The 21,907-nt window shown below is 52.6% G+C and overlaps 1 protein-coding gene across 1 annotated transcript; it reads right to left on the bottom strand.

Moving 5' to 3' along the window:
• Positions 1 to 14,852: 14,852 nt before the first annotated feature.
• Positions 14,853 to 17,233, bottom strand: LOC140902963 (putative G-protein coupled receptor 33). The gene is made up of 2 exons (XM_073323544.1): positions 17,055 to 17,233; positions 14,853 to 15,899 (listed from the first exon to the last, which is right to left on the bottom strand). Exon 2 carries the CDS (start codon positions 15,891 to 15,893, stop codon positions 14,853 to 14,855), a length of 1,041 nt encoding a protein of 346 aa, XP_073179645.1. The 5' UTR covers positions 15,894 to 15,899; positions 17,055 to 17,233.
• Between the last annotated feature and the right edge of the window lie 4,674 nt (positions 17,234 to 21,907).

Raw genomic sequence — 21,907 nt, 5'->3', positions numbered from 1 at the left:
GAAACTTGTCATCCCACCTGTTCCTTCATCCCTGATTGAACTAAAATGTGATGGGTTCCCGGTATTTCAATATTTATAAACCGAGCAGTGTCCTTGGGATTCCAGGTTCCTTGTCACCTGCAGAATCCCATGTGTTCTAGGTCTCTCAATCTTTTCAACATCAATAGGTCTTTAAAGAATCTAGATTATTATCCACCTCTTGAACCTCATTTGTTCTTGGTCTTTCAATGTTATGAAACTTAGTGTGTGTTCAAGGGTATTCCAGATCACTAGCTGGTTCCAGAATCTCATTTGTTTTAGGTCTCTCAATGTATTCGAACCTAACTGATTCTCATGGGATCTGCATCATTGGCTGGCTCTGGAATCTTTGTTTTAAATCTCTCAATGTGTTTACACTCAATAGGGTCCATGAGTTCCAGATTCCTGACTGGAGCTAGGATCCCATTGGATTCCGGAGTGTTTTCAAACCATATAGAATTGAACAGGTTCCAGATTCTTTGGATCTGGGTGTGTATTCGGAAGACACCTGCCAGACGACAGGCCATCAAATGTGATAAGCCATCAGGAAGGAACAACTAAGCTATGAAGATACTAATCTCTCTCCCTCCTGGGAGGCTTCCAGGGACCTAACTGTGACACTACTACGTCAGTGGTCTTGACACCTGATGCTAAACATTACCTGGGACTTTTTGTAACTTTCCACCGGAAGGCAAGAGGGGGTCAAGTTTGGGAAACAAAGGATTCCCGCATCATGTAAATCCTATTTAAGGGTCGAAAGGAAGGCAAACGTAATTCCTCCTCTCTACGGCCTATCTGCCCAAGAAGAAAGACCGGTAAAGCCACCTGAAGGGAAGGCGGGGCAGGGAGAGTCCAGACAGAGAGGGGTCCAATCTGAAAAGAAATGTAACTGAAACTCTGAACCACAGAAACTTTGAAACCAGCCAAAAAGAACATTTAGGATAAGAAATTACAGGTTACTATTTGTAAGCTCAAAAAGAAAAGGAGTACTTGTGGCACCTTAGAGACTAACCAATTTATTTAGCTGTAGCTCACGAAAGCTTATGCTCAAATAAATTGGTTAGTCTCTAAGGTGCCACAAGTCCTCCTTTTCTTTTTGCGAATACAGACTAACACAGCTGTTACTCTGAAATTTGTAACCTGTTTCTTAAGTATATTGAGCTTATTTTGTTTTATTTGCTCAGGAATCTGCTTTGTTTGGTCTTTTATATTCACTTAAAATTCACCTTTTGTAGTTAATAAACTTATTTCTTGTTCATAATATAACTCAATTTGTACATTTCATAACTGACTGGGCGGGGCGGGTGGGGGGAAGAGGCTGTGCATACCCTCCTCCACATTGAGGGAGGAGGTGGATTTCATAATATACCTTTGGGTCTGCACTCCAAGGGAGGTGGATACCTGAGTGCTGGGGCAAGTCCCTTAAGCTGAGGCTTCCCAGAGCTGATCTCAGTGTCTGTTTTGTTCTGCAGTTTGGTGTGGCCCTGCCTGTGTGTGTGCTGGAGGAAGCTTAATCGCTTGGCTCAGCAAGACCGGTAAAAAGGGTGCCCAGGTTGGCATAACAGGCAGGCTCAGTGGTATCTCAGCACATCTGGTGATATCCTAATGGGGCAACCTGTCACACTGGGCATCTAGGGAAGGTCCCAGCTCTGGAAGGAGTGTTACTTGGAGTTTTATGGCACAAGACTCTTGTGCAAAGGGCTGGGGATCTAAGTTTGCCAAAGTGGCTGGTCATGCTTGGAGCTTCAAGGTTTTGGGTGTTTCCGAGTTGAGTGGTCTGATGTTCACAAAGTGTCAAGCACCTTCCCTGTCGAAAATCAGGTCTCTTTAAGGGTGCTCAGCTGGGAAACATCCCAAAAACTAGAAGCACAAAAAATTGCAAAAAAATTCGGGAGACTAAGCTGAAAGTCAATAAGGCAATGGAGTAAACAGGCGAGAGTCTCAGCTTGTGTAAAGCAGTGTGTCACGGAGTCCCTGGGCGATGCTCTGGAACTGCTCCCCATGAAGCCAGTCAGGACCCTGGGGAAGTCTCCTTTCTGTGAGCAGCCTGTCTTCAGGACACACAGCTCACAGAGCTTCCACCTTCCTGGGTCTGACCTCGGAGCATTCAGCATCCTCTGCCCCTCCATGCGCTTCCCCCAGCGAGTCCGCTCAGGCAGGGCTCCTGGGGAAGCCAGAGGGTCCTGCACCCCAACTTCGCAGTCAGACGTGACTCTCAGCCAGCCAGTAAAACAGAGGTTTATTAGATGACAGGAACATGGTCTTACACAGAGCTTGTAGGTGCAGAGAACAGGACCCCTCAGCTGGGTTCATTTTGGGGGGCAGTGAGCCAGACAACCACGTCTGCCCTTCACTCCATGTCCCAGCCAGCCCCAAACTGAAACTCCCTCCAGCCCCTCCTCCTCTGGGCTTTGTTCTTTCCTGGGCCAGGTGGCCACCTGATTCCTTTGTTCTCCAACCCTTCAGCTTTCACCTTGCAAGGGGGGGAGGGCCAGGCCATCAGTTGCCAGGAAACAGGGTGTCGGCCATTCTCTGGGTCCAGACCCCTGTACACACCTGCCCTCTAGGGCTCTGCAATGATCATACACCCTTACCCCACCACCTAGATACTTAAGAACTACATAGGGGAAACTGAGGCACCCCCACAATATTTGGAGGAAACATTAAGAACAGTCCCACTTCGTCACATCTCCCCACCTTCGAGATCGAACTGAGCGGGGTCACTTTACCCGGTGACCTGGGGAAGTTCGAAGCCACCAACGTTCCCATGGATGCCCCAGCATCTCTCCCATTCCTTGGTAGGAGTTACACCAGGCCCTTCCAGTTTCAAGCCCTCCCTTAGGTCGGGGGTGGTCGATAGCACTAGCAGGCCGCATGTGGGAAGGTTTCTGCAGCCCATGCCCTTTGGCCACCCCAAAACCCCAGGGGGTCAAACTGGGATTGGGTCTTCTCCCCAACAAGCTGGCCAAACTCAGCCAATTAGTTATCGGACTGTTTAACTTTCTTAACAGCGTTCACTTCATCTGAGACCTTCTCAAAGCTCTCCACACTGGGTCTTTCAACAGGACAGTCAGTGGATCCATTCACAACAGAAAATTTCTGGCTGTTAGGAACTGAAACTTTCTTGATTAAATCACTTTCACACCCTTCAGTTGCAGTAAACTGCTTGCAAAGACTCCATGAGGATTCCTTTCCCAAAGGCTTTTCTATGCAACAATTCACCCCTCCCAGAAATTCTGCTCTTACCCTCTTTACCAAGGGCTTGCTCTAGAGGAAGACTTTCCTGAGCAACAACAGACTCTTTCTGGGTCTCCCTTACATTCAGAATCACCTCTGGCCCATCAGGCAGATTCCTACACAATCCCCTTTCAGGCCAACGTACAGACTTCCTAGATAAAAGGTTAGAAGCATTCTCCTTCCCTTTGCCACACACAAGTTCAGGAATCTTTTCCTTCTTGCTACAGGTTTCCACACCCTCAGTAGGTAACACAATCACACACCTTCATGCTCTCCTTGTGCCCTGGCTAGGATCTCACCCTGATTAGACAGAGTTGCTCCACCCTTTCCCAACAACACACTAGCAACAGGCAAAATACAAACACCAGAATTGTCTGGTCTCTGGGATTTTACATAGACCCTAACTGGATGCGACCTAGTTACAGGGCCATTCTCCCGAACAGATAGAAACTTAGGACCCTTCCCTTCCTGGGCTTTAGCTGAATCCAGAACCAGCTCTGAGACAACTGCACGACCCTCAACCATCACAGGCTGAAAGGCCCGTTCTGTTTGCTCCACAGACCAAGAAGAGCTGGACACACTTTCTCCTTTACCAGACACACAGGTTGGGATCTCATTCCCTTTGTCCCAGCACACAAGGCTGGTCAGAGACAACTGCTTGGAGACCGGGGTAGCTCCCTCCATAGGCAAGTCAATACCCCAGACAGACACAGGCACATTTCCTTCACTGTCACAATTCTCCACCCAGCTAACAGGTAAGGTCCAGGGACTCTCATCTTCCACTCTCCTCGCCTTCCCACCCTGCTGACTGGACACAGCCATCAGATCACAAGGCTGCCTAGGCTCATCCAGACTTTCCTTACCCAGCACCTTGCCACTCCCCACAGATCCCCTGCCCGGCCTGTGTCTCCCCCCACTCAGCTGGGGTCTCAGCTCCCACTGTGCTCAGCACTGCCCTTGCTGTCCCAGTGGGGGTAGGCAGCGAGCTCGCTGCTTTCCTCACTGCATCAGAGCCAGCGTGAGCCCCCTCTCCGGTGTGCAAGAGGGCAGGGAGCATCTCTCTGTCCCACTCAGCCCCAGGGGTCTGGTTACAGGCAGGCAGGTAGCCCAAGCCTAGCGGCTCCTCCCTGTTGCCAGCCAGGTCATCTGCCTTTTCACTGACCATTCCCTCTCTGCCGATTGGTTCCCTGGATTCAAATTCAAACCCTTGGCAGTTACAGGAGCAGGGCCTGGATCCTGTCCCAAACAGACACAGTCACCCCACAACAGGGTCTCACAGCTGGTGTCCTGGAGAACCCCAACGACCAGCCAGCCCCACCCCTCCTGGGTCTGCACCGGGATCTGGGACATAGGCAGGGCGAGGGGCTTCGTCCCTGGGACCCTCACCCAGCTCACACAGCCCCTCAGCATCTCAGGCTGCACCACCCAGGGCCTGACAACAGTTGTCTCTGTCCCAGGATCTCGCCACCCCAGGAATGTCTCCCCATTGACCATCCCCTTCCGCTCCCACTGGGGGTCCGCGGGGCCTGGCCCCAGGGAACTCCACACAGACAGATAGGTTGGGGTCAGGAGTGGGAGCCTGTCCACCTCCCCACCCCTCTGGTTGACGGAGTCTGCGGCCTTGGGACCCAGCAAGGGAGCTAGACACCGGGGCTTTTCCGCAGGGTCCCCTTCATTCAAATCGCCAGCCTGCTCAAAGGCAGTGAGGTGGCATCCACACCCCCCCCCTTAACTAGGGGCAGCAATTTAGTCTCGAGGTTCCCTGCGGAACTGGCCCCCCAGGGTCTATCCCCACTCACCCCGGGGAGGTCCCCTAGGCCTCTCCACCCCACCACCGCCAGTTCATGCTGCTGCTGCTTCTGCAGCTCTTTCTCGGGCTCTCGCTGTCTCCCACGGTCCTCTTGCTCTCTTGGACTCAGCTTCAATCCCGTCCGTCTCTGATCCCTAGATGGGGAACCCGATCGTGAAGACCCCCGTCTGGTCGGGGACAGGAGTCTTGGGGGTGCCTGGCTCCCACTCCAGCTGCTCCCAGATCCTGCTGTAGCCCCATTTGGGGTCAGGAATCTGTTCCTTAGAGCCGTCATCCTCCTCCAGCTGCACGATTAACTCTGCTTTGGTGAACTTTCCAACGCTCAACCCTCTCTTTCTGCACAGGGTTACAATGTCCTTCTTAAGGAGACGGGGACAGGCCATCACTCCGCTCCTCCCAAGTTGTTGTGGACTCACAGGCCTGTGTGCTCTCAGCTCCCCACGGTTTCCAGGGAGAACCCCTAGTGTGCCAGCCCTTCTCGAGGTCACCACCTCTTTGCCAGGGTCGAGCTGCAGACTCCTCTGCCCCTGAGACTGCTCACTGCAATCCGGGGGACCCTGTTACTGCACAGTTCTTCTCGCTGGTCACACACTCCCAGGGGTTAACCGCCCCCCGAAACCACTCCTCTCTCAGCCTTCAGCACGCCTGGTCCTCATCAGTTCCCCTTCGTTTTACTGCTCCCCCGTCACTTACTGCAGGAAGCGCCACCCACAGGGTGCAGTACATCCCACCGCTCCCACCAGTTGTCACGGAGTCCCTGGGCAATGCTCTGGAACTGCTCCCCATGAAGCCAGTCAGGACTCTGGGGAAGTCTCCTTTCTGTGAGCAGCCTGTCTTCAGGACACACAGCTCACACAGCTTCCACCTTCCCGGTCTGACCTCGGAGCATTCAGCATCCTCTGCCCCTCCGTGCGCTTCCCCCAGCGAGTCTGCTCAGGCGGGGCTCCTGGGGAAGCCAGAGGGTCCTGCCCCCGACTCCGCAGTCAGACATGACTCTCAGCCAGCCAGTAAAACAGAGGTTTATTAGATGACAGGAACATGGTCTTACACAGAGCTTGTAGGTGCAGAGAACAGGACCCCTCAGCTGGGTCCATTTTGGGGGGCAGTGAGCCAGACAACCACGTCTGCCCTTCACTCCGTGTCCCAGCCAGCCCCAAACTGAAACTCCCCCCAGCCCTCCCTCCTCTGGGCTTTGTTCCTTTCCTGGGCCAGGTGGCCACCTGATTCCTTTGTTCTCCAACCCTTCAGCTTTCACCTTGCAAGGGGGGGAGGGCCAGGCCATCAGTTGCCAGGAAACAGGGTGTCGGCCATTCTCTGGGTCCAGACCCCTGTACACACCTGCCCTCTAGGGCTCTGCAATGATCATACATCCTTACCCCACCACCAAGATACTTAAGAACTACATAGGGGAAACTGAGGCACCCCCACAATATTTGGAGGAAACATTAAGAACAGTCCCACTTCGTCACACAGTGTATATCTGTTGACTTCACTTCAGAACTACTGAGTACTTCTACTGCCTCTGGTTGGGGGGTAAGGTCTGGTGGGTTAGAGCAGCGGGGGCTGGGAGCCAGGATTCCTGGGGTCTATCCCTGGCTCTAGGAGGGGAGTGGGATCTAGTGGTTGGAGTGGGTAGGGGTGTTAGAACCCAGGAGTCAAAGCTTCCATCTGCAGCTCTGGGTAGGGAGTGGCATCTAGTGGTTAGAGCAGGGGATGCTGGGAATCAGGACTCCTGGGGTCTATCCCTGGCAGGGAAGTGGGGTCCAGTGGTTAGGGTAGGTGAAGAATAAAAGCAAGGATTCCTGCATTCTCTACGTTTTACCCCTGCATCGAATTGTGAACTGATTCCCGTGAAAGGCTGCATCCTCCTGTTCTAGCTAAAAAGCCCCAGTAATGCCCAGCCAGCTGGGACAGCTCACAAACGGCAGGTTGGATGTGCTAAGATGGGGGAGGACAACGTCACACGCCTCATCTCTAGGTGCAAAGACTAAGAACGGTGCCTGTGGTCCGCCCCCCGTCAGCGCACAGCTCAGGGCGTGTGTCACTCACTGGAGAGTTCCTGTGCGAGCCACAGCCAGCAGAGGTGTGAACTGCCTGTGAGCCAAAGTGCAAACACTTTAGTAGCGGAGCAACGTCTGAAATATTTCTGTACCAGTCCCAGCCCCCATTCGTTCAATAGCCGAGTTCAGGGGCTGTACGTGCTCTGCCTTTCAGGAAGACCTGAATCTTCGGTTTTTCCCCGGCTCTGCACCAAGAACGTCCTGACAATCTGAAAACGAGAAATCGGCTCATATTTTGGGGAGAGGGGCTGAATCCTGGGAGCGCCTTGACCCAACGCTCCCACATCTGCCACACAAACCCCACCCCAGCCTCCACTGCAGAGTGCCGGTTTTCAGGGCAGCTGCTCTACACACGGGGGTGTCAGTGTGATTTGGATCTTAGCAGCAGCTCACATTCAGAGGGCTGCATCTCATGAACTCCCCAACCAATTTGTCACCCATTTCCCAAGCAGACTCCTGCCCAGCACATGAGACCTGTTCCCACTAGCAGGCGCTGACTCTGATCTGGCTTCAGGGCCTGGGACTAGCATGGTCGGGGAGGTAGGGATAGGGGGTGTTGACTCCTAGCATGCAAGAGCTGGGGCCAGTGGAACTCACTGCTACAAGGTGGGGAAAAAAAACCATCCTTCCCCGCCTCTTGTACTCTTCTGCCTGTCACAGGAACTGCTGCTACTCCCTGACTCGAGAGCATGCAGGCTCCTTCTCACCCTCATTGTAACACAGGAAGCCACAATGCACCAGCCTGCTTCTCTGCCCCTCAGCCATGCTGCAGCTCTGCACCAGGGACCTCCGGGCTATTGTCTCTGTCAGGGACTGCAGCCCCCCTCCCCAGGCCTCGTTAGCACAGTGTCCTCTGTGCTCTGCAGACTGGCCTAATGGTTACAGCTGGGGAGACTGGGAGCCAGGACTCCTGGGTTCTATTCCTGGCTCTGGCAGGTGAGTCAGGTCTAGTGCGTTAGAGCCGCAGACTGGGAGGCAGGACTCCTGGGCTGTGGGAGGGACATGGGGGGGGGGGGTCCTGTGGCTTAGAGCTTCGTAAATGGGGAACACTTCATCTGATTAACCTGAAACAAGAGAGAAAAATCACCCATGTCACAGACCCCACCTGCTACCTCTGCCTATTGAGTCCTCATGTTAACCCCATTAATACCCAGTAGCAGGTAGTCCCACTGGTTTGCCTTGGTAACAGCAAATGTCTGTGGCATCTAGGTAGGATTAACAAAGAAATTCCCCTTCGGACCCAATGAGGGGAGCTGCCCATCGTCTCGACTCACCTGGGCAGCGCAGGACCCAGTGCAGAGAGAGACTCAGATGGTGTGTATTTGCCCAGCAAAGCGTCCGTGAGTCTGTGCTTTCCTGGGTGTTGAGGTCTCTCCCCTTAACTCTGTGTCTTCTACACGGTCCACGTCCACCTGCTCGCTGAGATGGAGAAGCTGCAAACCATAAATGGAAATGAATGAATAAATTTGGACACTGTCTTAGCGGAGAGACCACCTAAGAAACAGGCATTACTTTAAAACTAGCCCCCACTCCCCTGCCAGAGCCAGGGATAGAACCCAGATGTCCTGAGTCACCCTCCCCTGCTCTAACCACTAACCCTGAGGCCTCGGCAGGGAGCAAGAATCCTCCAGTCCCAGGGCTGCAGAGGGGGTCCAGGAATTGGGGCTTCCCAGAGCTGGGGACTCATATCCAGCTTCTCGTCCACTGTAATCCCCAGGTTCTTTTCTGCAGAACTGCTGCTTAGCCAGTCGGTCCCCGGCCTGTAGCGGTGCCTGGGATTCTTCTGTCCTCAGTGCAGGACTCTGCACTTGTCCTTGTTGAACCTCACCAGAGAACCGGAGAAAGTGGAAGCCATGATTTGAGCGGGGCAGCGTGCAGACAAAGAGACAAACAGCTGCAAACAGCTCGGTTTCCCCAGGTGGCAGGTGGGAGAGGAAACTGAACAGGTTTCAATTTGATAATTTTCAGAGGAGCAGCCATGTTAGTCTGTATGCGCAAAAAGAACAGGAGGACTCGTGGCACCTTAGAGACTAACCCATTTATTTGAGCAGAAGCTTTCGTGAGCTACAGCATCCGATGAAGTGAGCTGGAGCTCACAAAAGCTTATGCTCAAATAAATTGATTGGTCTCTAAGATGCCACAAGTCCTCCTTTTCAATTTGATAATGTGGCAGAGAAAAATATACAAGCCTTAAGGAAGAAGGGGTGGGGCTGTGCAGGGCGGAGAAGTGGGCCGAGAGGCAGGAATTTTGCACTGGAAGTCAGCCAGACGGGGAAAGTATAAATCAGTCCGACATTAATCTACAACTAGCAGCGTGATCTTGTGAATGTGGAGACACGGGGGACTCCCGCATTAGGACTGTGTGTGGCATGGTGTGAAACTCAGTGTGAGCTAGGACAGTGACAGAGACGAATTGAACCCCTCGAATGAGCTGGAGGCCGTACAGCAGGCAGCTGAAACCACGGCAAGATGATCGACAAGGCCAGGTGAGCCAGAAACCCACGTGCGTACGCTACAGTGTAAATCCGCCTTTCGTAAGCGCCCAGACCTGCGGTCACGGGCTGGAGGGCATCCTGCTGCTCATAAAAGCCTACCATCAAGAGCCATGAAAACAAGAGAAGCCAGAAGCAAGAAAGGGTTGTTAGAAATGCAGTCGTAGCCATATGGAACCGTCCTGTGTGTGGGCACGGATGCCCGAGGTGTGGCAAACACAATCATTTTGCCAGTGTGCAACTCAGGAAAGGGAAAGTCCCAAATAGATGTTTTCCCTCACTGAAGCAGAAGAGCAATCACAAGATCTATTCCTCAAGATGGCTAAGCCAGGGGACCCCCTGCCACTAGACACCGGTGCCATTAACTCAAGGTACCTGCCACCACTGGACACGATCAGGGTTAACCCATGGGATCCCCTGCCACTGAACACGAGTGGCATTTACCCTTGGGTCTCTGTAACAGGGTGCCTGCTACCTGAGTGCCCCCTTGTGGCCAGAGCTCACTCTGCAGCACCCTTCCTCACTGCTGGAACTCACTGCTACAAGACTGGATGGCAGGTGGAGAGGGGAAAGGAGGACAATGCAAGTGGGAGGAGCAGAGAAGGGGAAAATAGTCTAGAGGGTCAAACACAGAACCACACAGAGAAAATGATGTGGCTCTGATCTGGATGCTTGGCTGACTCAGGGGCGTGAGGAAAGGGACATGGAGAGTTTCCCCTCAGGGGACGCTGCATCCAGCAGAGCTGCAGCAAACACCGGTATACAATAGGAGGAGAACAGGAGGCTGAGAACCAGGCAGAGGAACCACTGGCTGGTCACCGTGCTCCTCATCTTCAGCCCCAGCCCCCGCAGGTCCAGCCCCCTATGGCAGGATGATGGCAAAGAAGAAGACTCGCAGCTGTGAGCTGATTTCCCCTCCCACCTTCCCTGGGGGTGGCCAGAGATGGCTCCCGTGCTGGCACGGGGGTCGATAGCAGTGTCAGGGCCGGGGAGATCCCTGGAGTAGGAGAGAGGAACAGAAAGAGTTTGGAGAAAGTGCGGCAGACAGAGATATAGGGACCCTCATGCCTCAGTAGTGGAAGAACAGTATCTCCTTCACCACCCAGCTAAAGACAATCCACTTTATAAACAGAATAGAACCCAGGAGATCGGGCTACCGGCGCCTCCCTCCTGCTCTAACCACTAGACCCCACTCCCCTCCCAGAGCCAGGTAAAGAACCCAGGACTCCGCACTTGCAGATCCCCTGGGGTCACCAACTAGACCCCACCCCCCACAGTTCACCCTTGTTGTCGCATACCGTGCAACTGGGGGCTCTCTTTTCCCAGTCGTGTTGGGCTCCCGTCGGGGGTCTCTGGGTCCCAGCTCCGTGGCCAGGGTCCGTGCAACGGACGCGCCAGGGAGAGCTCCGAGTCACTGAGGGTTTTAAGCTAGAAGAGGAAGTGGCAGCCTTTCCATGAATTCCTTCACCAAGGGACTTAGCAAGAACATGTAGGTGAAACAGGAACCTTCACTTCTCTTTTCTCAATGCCCAACCACCCCACCGCTCAAACCACCAGACTCCACCCACTCCCAGAGTTGGGGATACAACCCAGGAGTCCTGGCCCCAGGCCACCTTGGTCTAACCTACTAGAGGCCACTCCCCGCCTCCCACAAGCTCAGACAGAGCCCAGGTGTTCTGACTCCCAGCCCCCTGCTCTAACTACTAGATCCCACTCCCCTCCCAGAGCTCGGGAAAGAACCCAGAAGTCCTGACCCCCAGAAACTCCCTGCTAGGATCTAGACAACTGGATGTTCTAGAGCCCTGCTAGCATCCTGTGTCCAGTTCCGGTGCCCACAATCCTAGGGGGATGGTGATCAATTGGAGAGGGGTCAGAGAAGAGCCAAGAGAAGGATTAAAAGGGTGGAAAACCTGCCTTACGCAGCTTACAAGAGCACACAGAGTACGAACGCTGCCTGGACAGCTCGCCCAGGTGTAAGCAGCCATGTGGACTGGGAGGCCCAGCATAGGTTAGTAAAGACACCCCAGATTTTTGGGATATATACCCAATGCAGCTCTCTGCACTTGCATGCGGTGTCCTCCACACCTCACTTTAGCAGTGTAGTGTCCCGCTGCCAGAGTCTTTTGTTGCTGTCTGGAGGCCTGATGCGTGTCAGGCCTTGTAACGGGGTGGCAGTGGCCTATCACCAGTGCCCCCCCACCCCCGGATCAGAGCTTTGTGGTGAGTCCTCAGCAACTCAGCCCTCCGGAGAAGTCACACACAGTCTGTTTGTGAAATACAAATCAAACTCTGGCCAGGGTACAAGTCCAACAGAGGCCTGTTTCAGTGCCCTCTGGAATGTCTCTATCTGCAGCTCTCTCCTTGGACTCGCTCCTCAGTCCATCACAGCACCCTGGTTCAAACTGGCTCCCCTTCTGGGCCCCAGCCCCTTCTGGGCTCTCTCAAATTGTCCCTGCTCTGGTATGGAGTGGTGCCCCAGGGCTCCCTCCCAGGAGGCGATGTCTTTGCCTTCTCTGGGCCTTTCTGGCCCCAGCTCTCCTGCTAGGCCACTAAAAGAGTTCAGTTCCACCTTCTGGGGTACACAAAGAGTCCAGCCCACTTTCCAAGTGGCTAGTGGGTGGAGGGATCCCAGCCCACTCACGACTCCAGAGCCCAGCCTAGGGACCGGATCGATATCAGCCATCTGCCTTGTGCCTTTAAATAAACTGTATCACTGCTACAATTCCCGGGGCCACTTCCCCAGAGCCCCAGCATGTTCTTCACCCACACCTCAGGGGCTTGTCCTGGTTGAGTCTCAGCAGCCAGCCCAGAGCTCCTTCTCGCTCCCCCTGGTCTCTGCCAGCAGGGCTCTGTCCAAAGTCCTGTAGCTCACCCAGGCCAGCCACACTCCTCCAGCTCCAGCAAAGAACTTCACTCAGTTCCTTTTATATGGGCCTGCTGGGCCTGGATTGGCTGCTCCCTGCAGCCTCTCTGATTGGCTGTGTCCCACACAGCCACTCTAGGCAGCTTGGAGGACCCTCTGCACTGCCCTTTTCTGGGTCAGGATGTGGCAGGGCTGCAAGGCCTCCAGCAGGGGGCCTTAAGGCCTCGTCCACCCTGCCACAGGCCTAATCAATTGGCCCCCAGAAGGGGAGTGTTTTAATTCCCTTTGGACTGATATGTTGAGTTCTATGCACTGCCCCCAGTGTAGACACAGTCTGAGACTGAGAGACTCCAGGAGCTCCATCTCTGGAGCTTAACAAAGAGAAAGTTAAGCGGGGACCTGATACCCATCTGTCAGTACTTCCATGGGGAGCAAATATTTGACCGTGGGTTCATCAATCTAGCAGAGGAAGGTCTAACATGATCCAGTAGCTGGAGGCTGACGTTAGACAAATTCAGGCAGGAAATGAGGTGCATGTCTTTAACAGCATGGGGAATTTACCATTGGGACCATTGACTGAGGTTTGCAGTGGATTCACCTTCACTGTATCATTTTCACTGTATCATATCACCTTCACTGGCTATTTTAAATCAAGGTTGGGCATTTTTCTGCAAGATCTGCTGTAGGAATTAGTTGCGGAAGTTCTCTGGCCTGTGTTATATGGAAGTCAGACTATAAGGTTAAAATGGTCAATTCTGACCTTAGAATCTACGAATATAAGAAGCCACAGAAATTTGATATCATTAGGGTTAACCTGTGGGACTCCCTGCCACCGAACACAAGCAGCATGAACCTAGGGGACTCTGTGCCATTGAACACAAGTCTATCAGATGAGCCATTCCCAATTTAGGATGCTTTAACACACCAGACCCCACTCACCTCCCAGAGCTGGGGACAGAACTCAGGAGTCCTGAAATAAGTTCAGCTGAGCTATGCTGATTTACATCAGCTCACAATCTGACCCATTTTCTGCATGCCCCAAAGTAACCAGTGACATTTGGTTATTCCATTTGGTGGGAGGAGGGGAAGGGAGTTACCCCACCATGAAATCAGTTTTAATACCAGATGCTTGGGATGAACAAGGTTCGAGAAAGACTGGTTTTTAAAGTTTGAGAGTGGTCGAACCCCTGAGGTTCTAGAATGCCAGGATTCTAGAACCTATGAAATACCACCGGGTATAAAAACCATATCCCCAAGTGCAAGATTCTGGAACTGACCAGGAATCTAGAGCCCAAAGGACCCTACCAGGCTTTAAGAAGCTTGGAATCCATAAGGATCTACCAACAGTGATAGATTTAGAATACATGGACTTTTATGCAATTGAAAAAGCATTTTGACATCCAAAACTACACACAGTTCCAGAGTCAGCCTAATATAGGCCTCTTGGGCTCACATGGAGTTTTATACTATTTCTATCCATGGCAGCGATAGCTTTCTGGAACCAAACAGGAATCTAGAAGCCTCTGGACCCTAAGGGGTTATAATTAAGGCTACATTTTAGTCATGAGTAATTTTAGTAAAAGTCATGGACAGGTCACAGGCAGTAAACAAAAATTCATGGCCTATGACCTGTGCATGACTTTTACTATATACCCCTAACTAAAGCTTGGGCAGGGGACCACGGGTGCTCTTGGGGGGGGGGCATTCCAGAGGTGCTGCAGGTGCTGGGGGAGCTGGCCTGGGATCCCTGCTGATGCTGGGGGGGAGGCAGGGCTGGCAGCGGCTCCCTACCCCCCTCTGTGTGTCTCTGCAGCTCCTAGGCAGCACAGGGGCCAGGGGGCTCCGCACGCCGCTCCCACCACAATCCACAGGTGCACAGCTCCCATTCGCCAGGAACCACAGCCAATGGGATCTCCAGGGGTGGAGCCTGTTGGTGCAGGTAGTGCAGAGCTCCCTGTCCCCTCCTCTGACTAGGAGTGGCAGGGCCATGCCAGTGGGAGCCAGGAAGGCCCCATCCCAAAGTAAGTACCCCCCCGGCATCCGCCACCCCTTCCCCTAGTCCTGAGTCCCATCCCACACACCCAAACCGCTGCTGCTGGCCCAGGGGATACCCGGCTCAGGCAGCCCCTGGGCCAGCACCGGCCACTGTAGAAGTCACGGAGCTCACAAAAAGTCACGGAATCCATGACCTCCGTGACAGACTCTGAGCCAATTATAATATGCCACGAGACATAGAACACAAGAGAATCTAGAGCCAGCTGCGAATCTAGACCCAAAGAAACTCTATTCAGTTGGGACATATTGAGATACCTAGAACCCAATCAGTTTAAAACTAACAGGTATCTAGATCTTGCAGGACTTCAAGTTTTTCTCTACTTCCATGCAGTTAGCTTCTCGCCTGTTCTCCCTCTAGAATCTGGGCCAGACACATCGCTGTCGAGATCCTCATGAAAAGCCGCTTTGACCTGAGCGAAGAGGGACGTCCTGAGCACCTGATGGAACGTCTGCCCCACAAAGAGGTAGAGGACTGGAGTGAAGCAGACGTTGAAGCAGAACATGATGATGCTAACAAGCAGGAAGGCATCAGTCAATGATTGTGGCACATCTCTGATGAGCGTCAAGCTCTGGTAGAGGTGGTAGGGCAGCCAGCCACAGAAGAAGGACACCACCGCGGCCATCATGACTTTGATGGGCTTCCTGCTCCGTGCCAGCCCCTTCTCCTTCATCTCCAGCCCCATCCGGCCGTAGCATCCGGCGATGATGCAGAAGGGCAGCAGAAAGCCCAGCAGGAACCGGACCACGAACAGCACAACATACATGTGTATCCTCCAGGCCTGCATCTCAGCTCTGTCCTGGTCTCTGGAGAGGATGTAATAAGTGGTGCAAATGACCTTGCCCCCCTCCTTCTCCCAGGTCTCCTGGAAAGCCAGGTAGGGAGCACTAAGGGTGAAGGAGGCCAGCCACACACCCAGGACCATCTTCCTGCCCCGGGACATGGTGCGGTGACGCCGGGACCAGACTGGGTGGCAGGTGAGGGTGTAGCGGTCCAGGCTGATGAGGGCAAGGAGGAAGACAGAGGAGAACATGCCCAGGTGAGTGCAGGCACTGAGGACCTTGCACATGGCCATGCCGAAGACCCAGTGGAAACCAAGGAGAACATGGACAGTGAAGAAAGGGAGAATCAGGGTAAAGAGGAGAGAACAGGAGACCAAGTGGAGGAACCACAGCGTGGTCACCGTCCTCCTCATCTTCAGCCCCAGCACCCACAGGTACAGCCCATTCCCCACCACACCCACTAGGAAGGTAGCAAAGAGCAACACAGCAATGGCCAGGTTAGTGCTCTTCATGGATGCTGGAGGCTGGCTGGAGTTTGTCCAGGTTACAGGTGAGAGGGTCATGTTGCCTCGGTCCATGGTGCCCTGGGGAGAGACAGAGGAGGGGTTGGAAGGGATGACAAAGGAGGGGAAAAGGGAGAGTGGAAGAAGAGGAAGGGAGAAATAACAGAGGGGACCTCTCTGGGCACCCTCTGGTCCTCCAGAATGTCCAGGCTGGGTATTCTCAGCAACAGACCATGGCCAGAGGAACTCACTGCTACAAGATAGAGCTGTGGGCAGCAGGGAAGGGAAAGAGGGACAGCAGATGTGCGGCGAGTGAGGAAGGAGACAATTGTCTAATAGATCAAGTTACAGCTCTGCAGAGAACATCACATTGGCTGTGACCTGGAGGGACGGTTGGCTCAGTGGGGCAGGGAATGGGACACAGGGCCTTTCCCCACTAGGAGGCACCGACTCTCATCTGGTTTCAGGGCCTAGGACTGGCTGGCCAAGGGAGGTGGGGATCGGTGCTGTTGGCTCCTAGCATGCTGGAGCTGATGCCTGTGGAACTCACTGCTACAAGGTAGAAAAAGCCACCCCACCCCCACCCACCTTGTTCTCATCTGCCTGTCACAGGAACTGCTGCTACACCCTGATTCATGAGAGCGCACAGGGTCCTTCTCAGCCTCACTGTAACACAGGAAGCCTCAAGACACCGAGCTGCTTCTCTACCCCACAGCCGGGCTGCAGCTCTGCATTAGGGACCTCTGGGCTATTGCCACTGTCCCAGAATGTGCCCCTCACAGACTTGTTAGACTGGCGACCTCTGTGCTCTGCAGAATGGCCTAATGGTTGGAGAAGGGGGTGTGGGAGCCAGGACCCCTGGGTTTTATCCCCAGTTCTGGGAGTGGGGAGGGGTTGAGAAGGGGTGGGAGGTCAGAACTCCTGGGCTGTGGGAGTGACCCGTGGCTTAGAGATTCATAAATGGGGAATACCTCATTTGATTAACATGAAACAAAGGGAGAAAAATTCACCCAGGTCACAGATCTAACCTAACAACTCTGTCTATTGAGTCCCCATGTTAACCCCATTAATACCCAGTGGCAGGGAATCCCACAGGCTAAGCCCACTAATACCCAGTGGCAGGGAGTCCCACAGTTTGCCTTGGTAATAGCAAATGTCTGTGGCTTCTGGGTAGGATTAGCAAAGAAATTCCCCTTCAGACACAACGAGGGGCCCCTGTCCATTGTTTCGACTCACCTAGGCAGCGCAGGACCCAGCACAGAGAGAGACTCAGATGGTCTGTGTTTGCCCAGCAATGCATCCGTGAGTCTGTGCTTCCCTGTGTATTAAGGTCACTCCCCTTAACTCTGTCTTCTACACGCTCCACCTCCGCCTGCTCTCTGAGATGGAGAAGCTGCAAACCATAAATGGAAATGATCATTCGGACACTGTCTTAGCAAAGATACCACCTAAGAAACAGCCATTGCTTTAAAACTAGCCCTCACTCCCCTGCCAGAGCCGGGGATAGAACCCAGGAGCCCTAGCTCCCAGGCCCCCAGCTTCTCTAACCCACTAGACCCCACTCCCCTCCCACTGAGTCACCCCTCCCCTGCTCTGACCACTAACCCTGACGCCTCGGCAGGGAGCAAGAGCCCTCCAGTCCGAAGGCTGCAGTGGGGGTCCGGGCTTTGGGGCTTCCCGCACCCCACCCAGTGCTTCTGCCAGGTCTCTCGGATTTCCGTTGGAGTGGGACATCAAATTTTCCAGGGGCCCCCAATTGACCAGAGCCCCTGGGCACAGGATCCATCGGTCCATTGGATAATCCGCTACTGCCCAGCCAGGTTCCTTAGACCAGTTGGGCTTGGAGGGCCAGGGATTAATAGAAATGTGGAGTTCAGCAATACCCCCTGGGCAAATATCAACGCCACCCACTGCCCATTGGACGAAGTTGCATGTTCAAACGGACTAGAGCTTCAACGGGGCTCTCAAAGAGGCACATGCCCCAGAGATGCAGCCACGGCGCCTGGCATGAGTGTGGCCGGGCTGATGCCCCAGGGTTGGACGAGAGTGTGCAGAGAGGAAAGGGCCGTTGGATTCAGGGGGCTGCTTGCAACCAGGTGCTGCAGACCCTGAGCGCAGAACTGCCCAAGAACTGTTAGAGATACCATCCAGTCCTGCATTAAAAATTGTTGGTGATGGAGAAACCGGGTTGGTCTTTTTTAGTCTTTATCATCTTTTGGATCTGCTGGCCCCCAGCCTTGGCCAAGGTTTTGTAACTTGGCTGGAGCTGGCAAGTGAGACCTTCACCGTTACTTTGACCTGTGACCAGAGGTGCAGAGGGCAGCCCACACTGAAAATCCCAAGGTCAGGGCAGGCTTCAAAAAGGAGAGCAGTTTGTCCCAAAACCGGAGGTTAATACAGAGGTTAAATTCACCAACCAGTCACAAGCTTGCTCCTGATCCCCCACACTGGTTATCAAGAAGCCAAGAAAAAAGAAAAATCACACAGCCCCCTCTATTGCATTCCAGTCTAGGCTCCCAGTCAGCAAAAGAGGTCCAGTAAAATGAGAATTTACTTAAAACTCTATTCACTACACAAAATGTTCTTCTGATCCCCAAAGGGCCAGCCACATTCCCAGATCAATACTGGTTGGCGTGTGTGTGTGTGAACAAGATCCAGCAACAACAAAGCGTGACTTAACCATGCAGATGTGGGATGGCGGCTTTTCTTATAATAGCTAGTTGGCAACAATTGTTGCAGTGGTGTCAGAAAAAAACAAAAAGAAAAGAGGAGAACAAACAAGAACTGGCCAACTAACATCTCCAGTAACATCAGCATTCAAAAAAACCAGTGTTGCAAACTGTCATGGTTTTGTCATGTGTCACATAACCAGTATTGTTTTCCTTAAAGCCCCAGCTTCTGGCCTCAATGCATCTGTAATTATTTCAGCCTTCCCTCTTGAAAGAAAAAGGAAGTTTCTAACTTTCGTGGCGGTGGAGGAAGTTTCCAAATGTGACCCCAGTGCCCCCTAAAGGCTCAAAAGGTAGAAGGCAAATAAATAAACCCCAAATCAAGTATGTTTACATGATCTTGTGATTTTTGGACAGCCCAACTCAGGATTTTTGAACATTTGAGGATGGCAATATGGAGAGAATCATACAATATCAAGGTTGGAAGAGACCTCAGGAGTCCAACCTCCTGTTCAAAGCAGGACCAACACCAACTTAATCATCCCAGCCAGGGCTTTGTCAAGACGGGCCTCAACTAACTCTAAGGATGGAGATTCCCCCACCTCTCTAGGGAACCCATTCCAGTGCTACCCCACCCTCCTAGTGAAATAGTGTTTCCTAATATCCAACCTAGACCTCCCCCACTGCAACTTGAGACCATTGCTCCTTGTTCTGTCATCTGCCGCCACTGAGACCAGCCGAGCTCCATCCTCTTTGGAACCCCTCAGGTAGTTGAAGGCTGCTATCAAATCCCCCCTCACTCTTCTCTTCTGCAGACTAAATAACCCCAGTTCCCTCAGCCTCTCCTCGTAAGTCATGTGCCCCAGACCCCATTTTTGTTGCCCTCCGCTGGACTCTCTCCAGTTTGTCCACATCCCTTCTGTAGTGGGGGGCCCAAAACTGGACACAATACTCCAGGTGTGGTCTCACCAGTGCCGAATAGAGGGGAATAATCACTTCCCTCGATCTTCTGGCAACACTCCTACTAATACAGCTCAATGTGCCATTGCCCTTCATGGCAGCCAGGGCACACTGCTGACTCATAGCCAGCTTCTCATCCACTGCAATCCCCAGGTCCTTTTCTGCAGAACTGCTGCCTAGCCAGTCGGTCCCCAGCCTGTAGCAGTGCATGGGATTCTTCCGTCCTAAGTGTAGGACTCTGCACTTGTCCTTCTTGAACCTCAGAGAACCAGAGAAAGTGGAAGCCATGATTTGAGCTGGGCAACGTGCAGACAAATAGATGAATGTCTGCAAACAGCTTGGTTTGCCCAGGTGGCAGGCAGGAGAGGAAATTGAACAGGTTTCAATTTGATAATGTGGCAGAGAAAAATATACAACTCTTAAGGAATAATGGGGGGGCACACTGTGCATAGTGGAGAAGCATTCATAGCCCAGAGGCAGGAATTTTGCACTGGGAGTCCGCCAGGCAGGGAAAATATAACTCAGTCCTACATCGGTCTAAAACTGGCAGCATTATCGTGTGAATGTGGATAAGTATGGGACTCCCGCTTTAAGGATGTGTGTGGCATGGTGTCAGACTCGACGTGAGCTAGGGCGGTGACAGAGACGAATTGAACCCCTTGAATGTGCTGGGGGCCGTATGGCAGGCAGCTGAAACCATGGCACGACAATCGAAAAGGCCAGGTGAGCCAAAAAACCACATGCATATGTTGCCGTGTAAATCCGCCTTTTGTAAGCGCCCAGACCTCCTGTCACGGGCTGGAGGAAGTCTGGCTGCCAATAAAAGCCTGCCATCAAGAGCCGTGAAAACAAGAGAATCCAGAAGCAAGGAAGGGTTGTTAGAAATGCAGTCGTAGACATATGGAATGGTCCTGCGTGTGGGCACTGTGATGGGTTGGATCACAGAACCTCCTTGGGCACTGCCAAATGATATGCGGAGACTACTTCTAACCCGTTTTCCCTGCCAGCTTAGGACTCCAGAACTGTGCCTGTTTGAGCCAGACACACTAGCCTGCTACAGACCCAGACCCCGACCTGAACAATGTCCCCCAGAAGCTGCAGGCTTAACTGAAAACAGCTTAAGAAATGTTCCTGTCTCCAACACTCAAATGCCCAGCTCCCAATGGGGTCCAAACCCCAAATAAATCCATTTTACCCTGTGTAAAGCTTATACAGGGTAAACTTATAAATTGTTTGCCCTCTATAACACTGATAGAGAGATATGCACAGCTCTTTGCCCCCCACCCCCAGGTATTAATGCATACTCTGGGTTAATTAATAAGTAAAAAGTGATTTTATTAAATACAAAAAGCAGGATTTAACTGGTTCCAAGTAATAACAGACAGAACAAAAACAGGGAGTCTGGTGATTCCCTGTTGTTTTTGTGGATACAGACTAACACGACTACCCCCTGATACTAGACAGAACAAAGTGAATTACCAAGCAAAATAAAATAAAACACGCAAGACTAAGTCTAATACTGTAAGAAAACTGGATACAGATAAAATCTCACTCTCAGAGATGTTTCAATAAGCTTCTATCAAAGACTAGACACTTTCCTAGTCTGGGCACAATTCTTTCCCCTAGTATAATCCTTGTTCCAGCTCAGGTGGTAGCTAGGGGATTTCTCATGACTGCAGCCGGCTTTGTTCTGTTTCACCCCAGTACATAGCTTTGGCACAAGGTGGGAATCTTTTGTTTCTCTGGGTCCCCACCCCTCCTTCTAAATGGAGAAGCACCAGGTTTAAGATGGATTCCAGTACCAAGTGACATGGTCACATGTCCTGTGAGACCCCCCAAGCCTCCATTCCTCCCAGCCTGACTTACAGAAAGGCCTGCAAACAAACAGAGCCATCCACAGTCAATTGTCCTGGATGATGGGAGCCGTTAAGATTCCAAGCCACCATTAATGGCCCACACTTTGCATAACTACAATAGGCCCTCAGAGTTATATTTCTAGTTTCAGACACAAGAATGATACATACATACAAATAGGATGACCACATGCCGTAAATTATAAGCTTTGTAAAGATACTTTTTGCAAGAGACCTTTTGCATGAAGCACATTCCAGTCTACAGGGTCAAACTCAGAACCACACAGAGAAAATGATGTGGCTCTGATCTGGATGCTTGGCTGACTCAGGGCGGTGGGGAAAGAGACACAGGGCCTTTCCCCTGTAGGGGGTGCTGGATCCCTCAGAACTGCAGCAAACACCGGTATACAATAGGAGAAGAACAGGGGGCTGAGAACCAGGCAGAGGAACCACTGGTTGGTCACCGTGCTCCTCATCTTCAGCCCCAGCCCCCGCAGATCCAGCCCCCTATGGCAGGATGATGGCAAAGAGGAAAACTCGCAGCTGTGAGCTGATTTCCCCTCCCACCTTCCCTGGGGGTGGCCAGAGATGGCTCCCGTGCTGGTGC

The sequence above is a fragment of the Lepidochelys kempii genome, chromosome 24, assembly GCF_965140285.1.
Source record: "Lepidochelys kempii isolate rLepKem1 chromosome 24, rLepKem1.hap1, whole genome shotgun sequence".
Lineage (NCBI taxonomy): Eukaryota > Metazoa > Chordata > Testudines > Cheloniidae > Lepidochelys > Lepidochelys kempii.
This window is presented reverse-complemented; position numbering and strand designations above follow the sequence as displayed.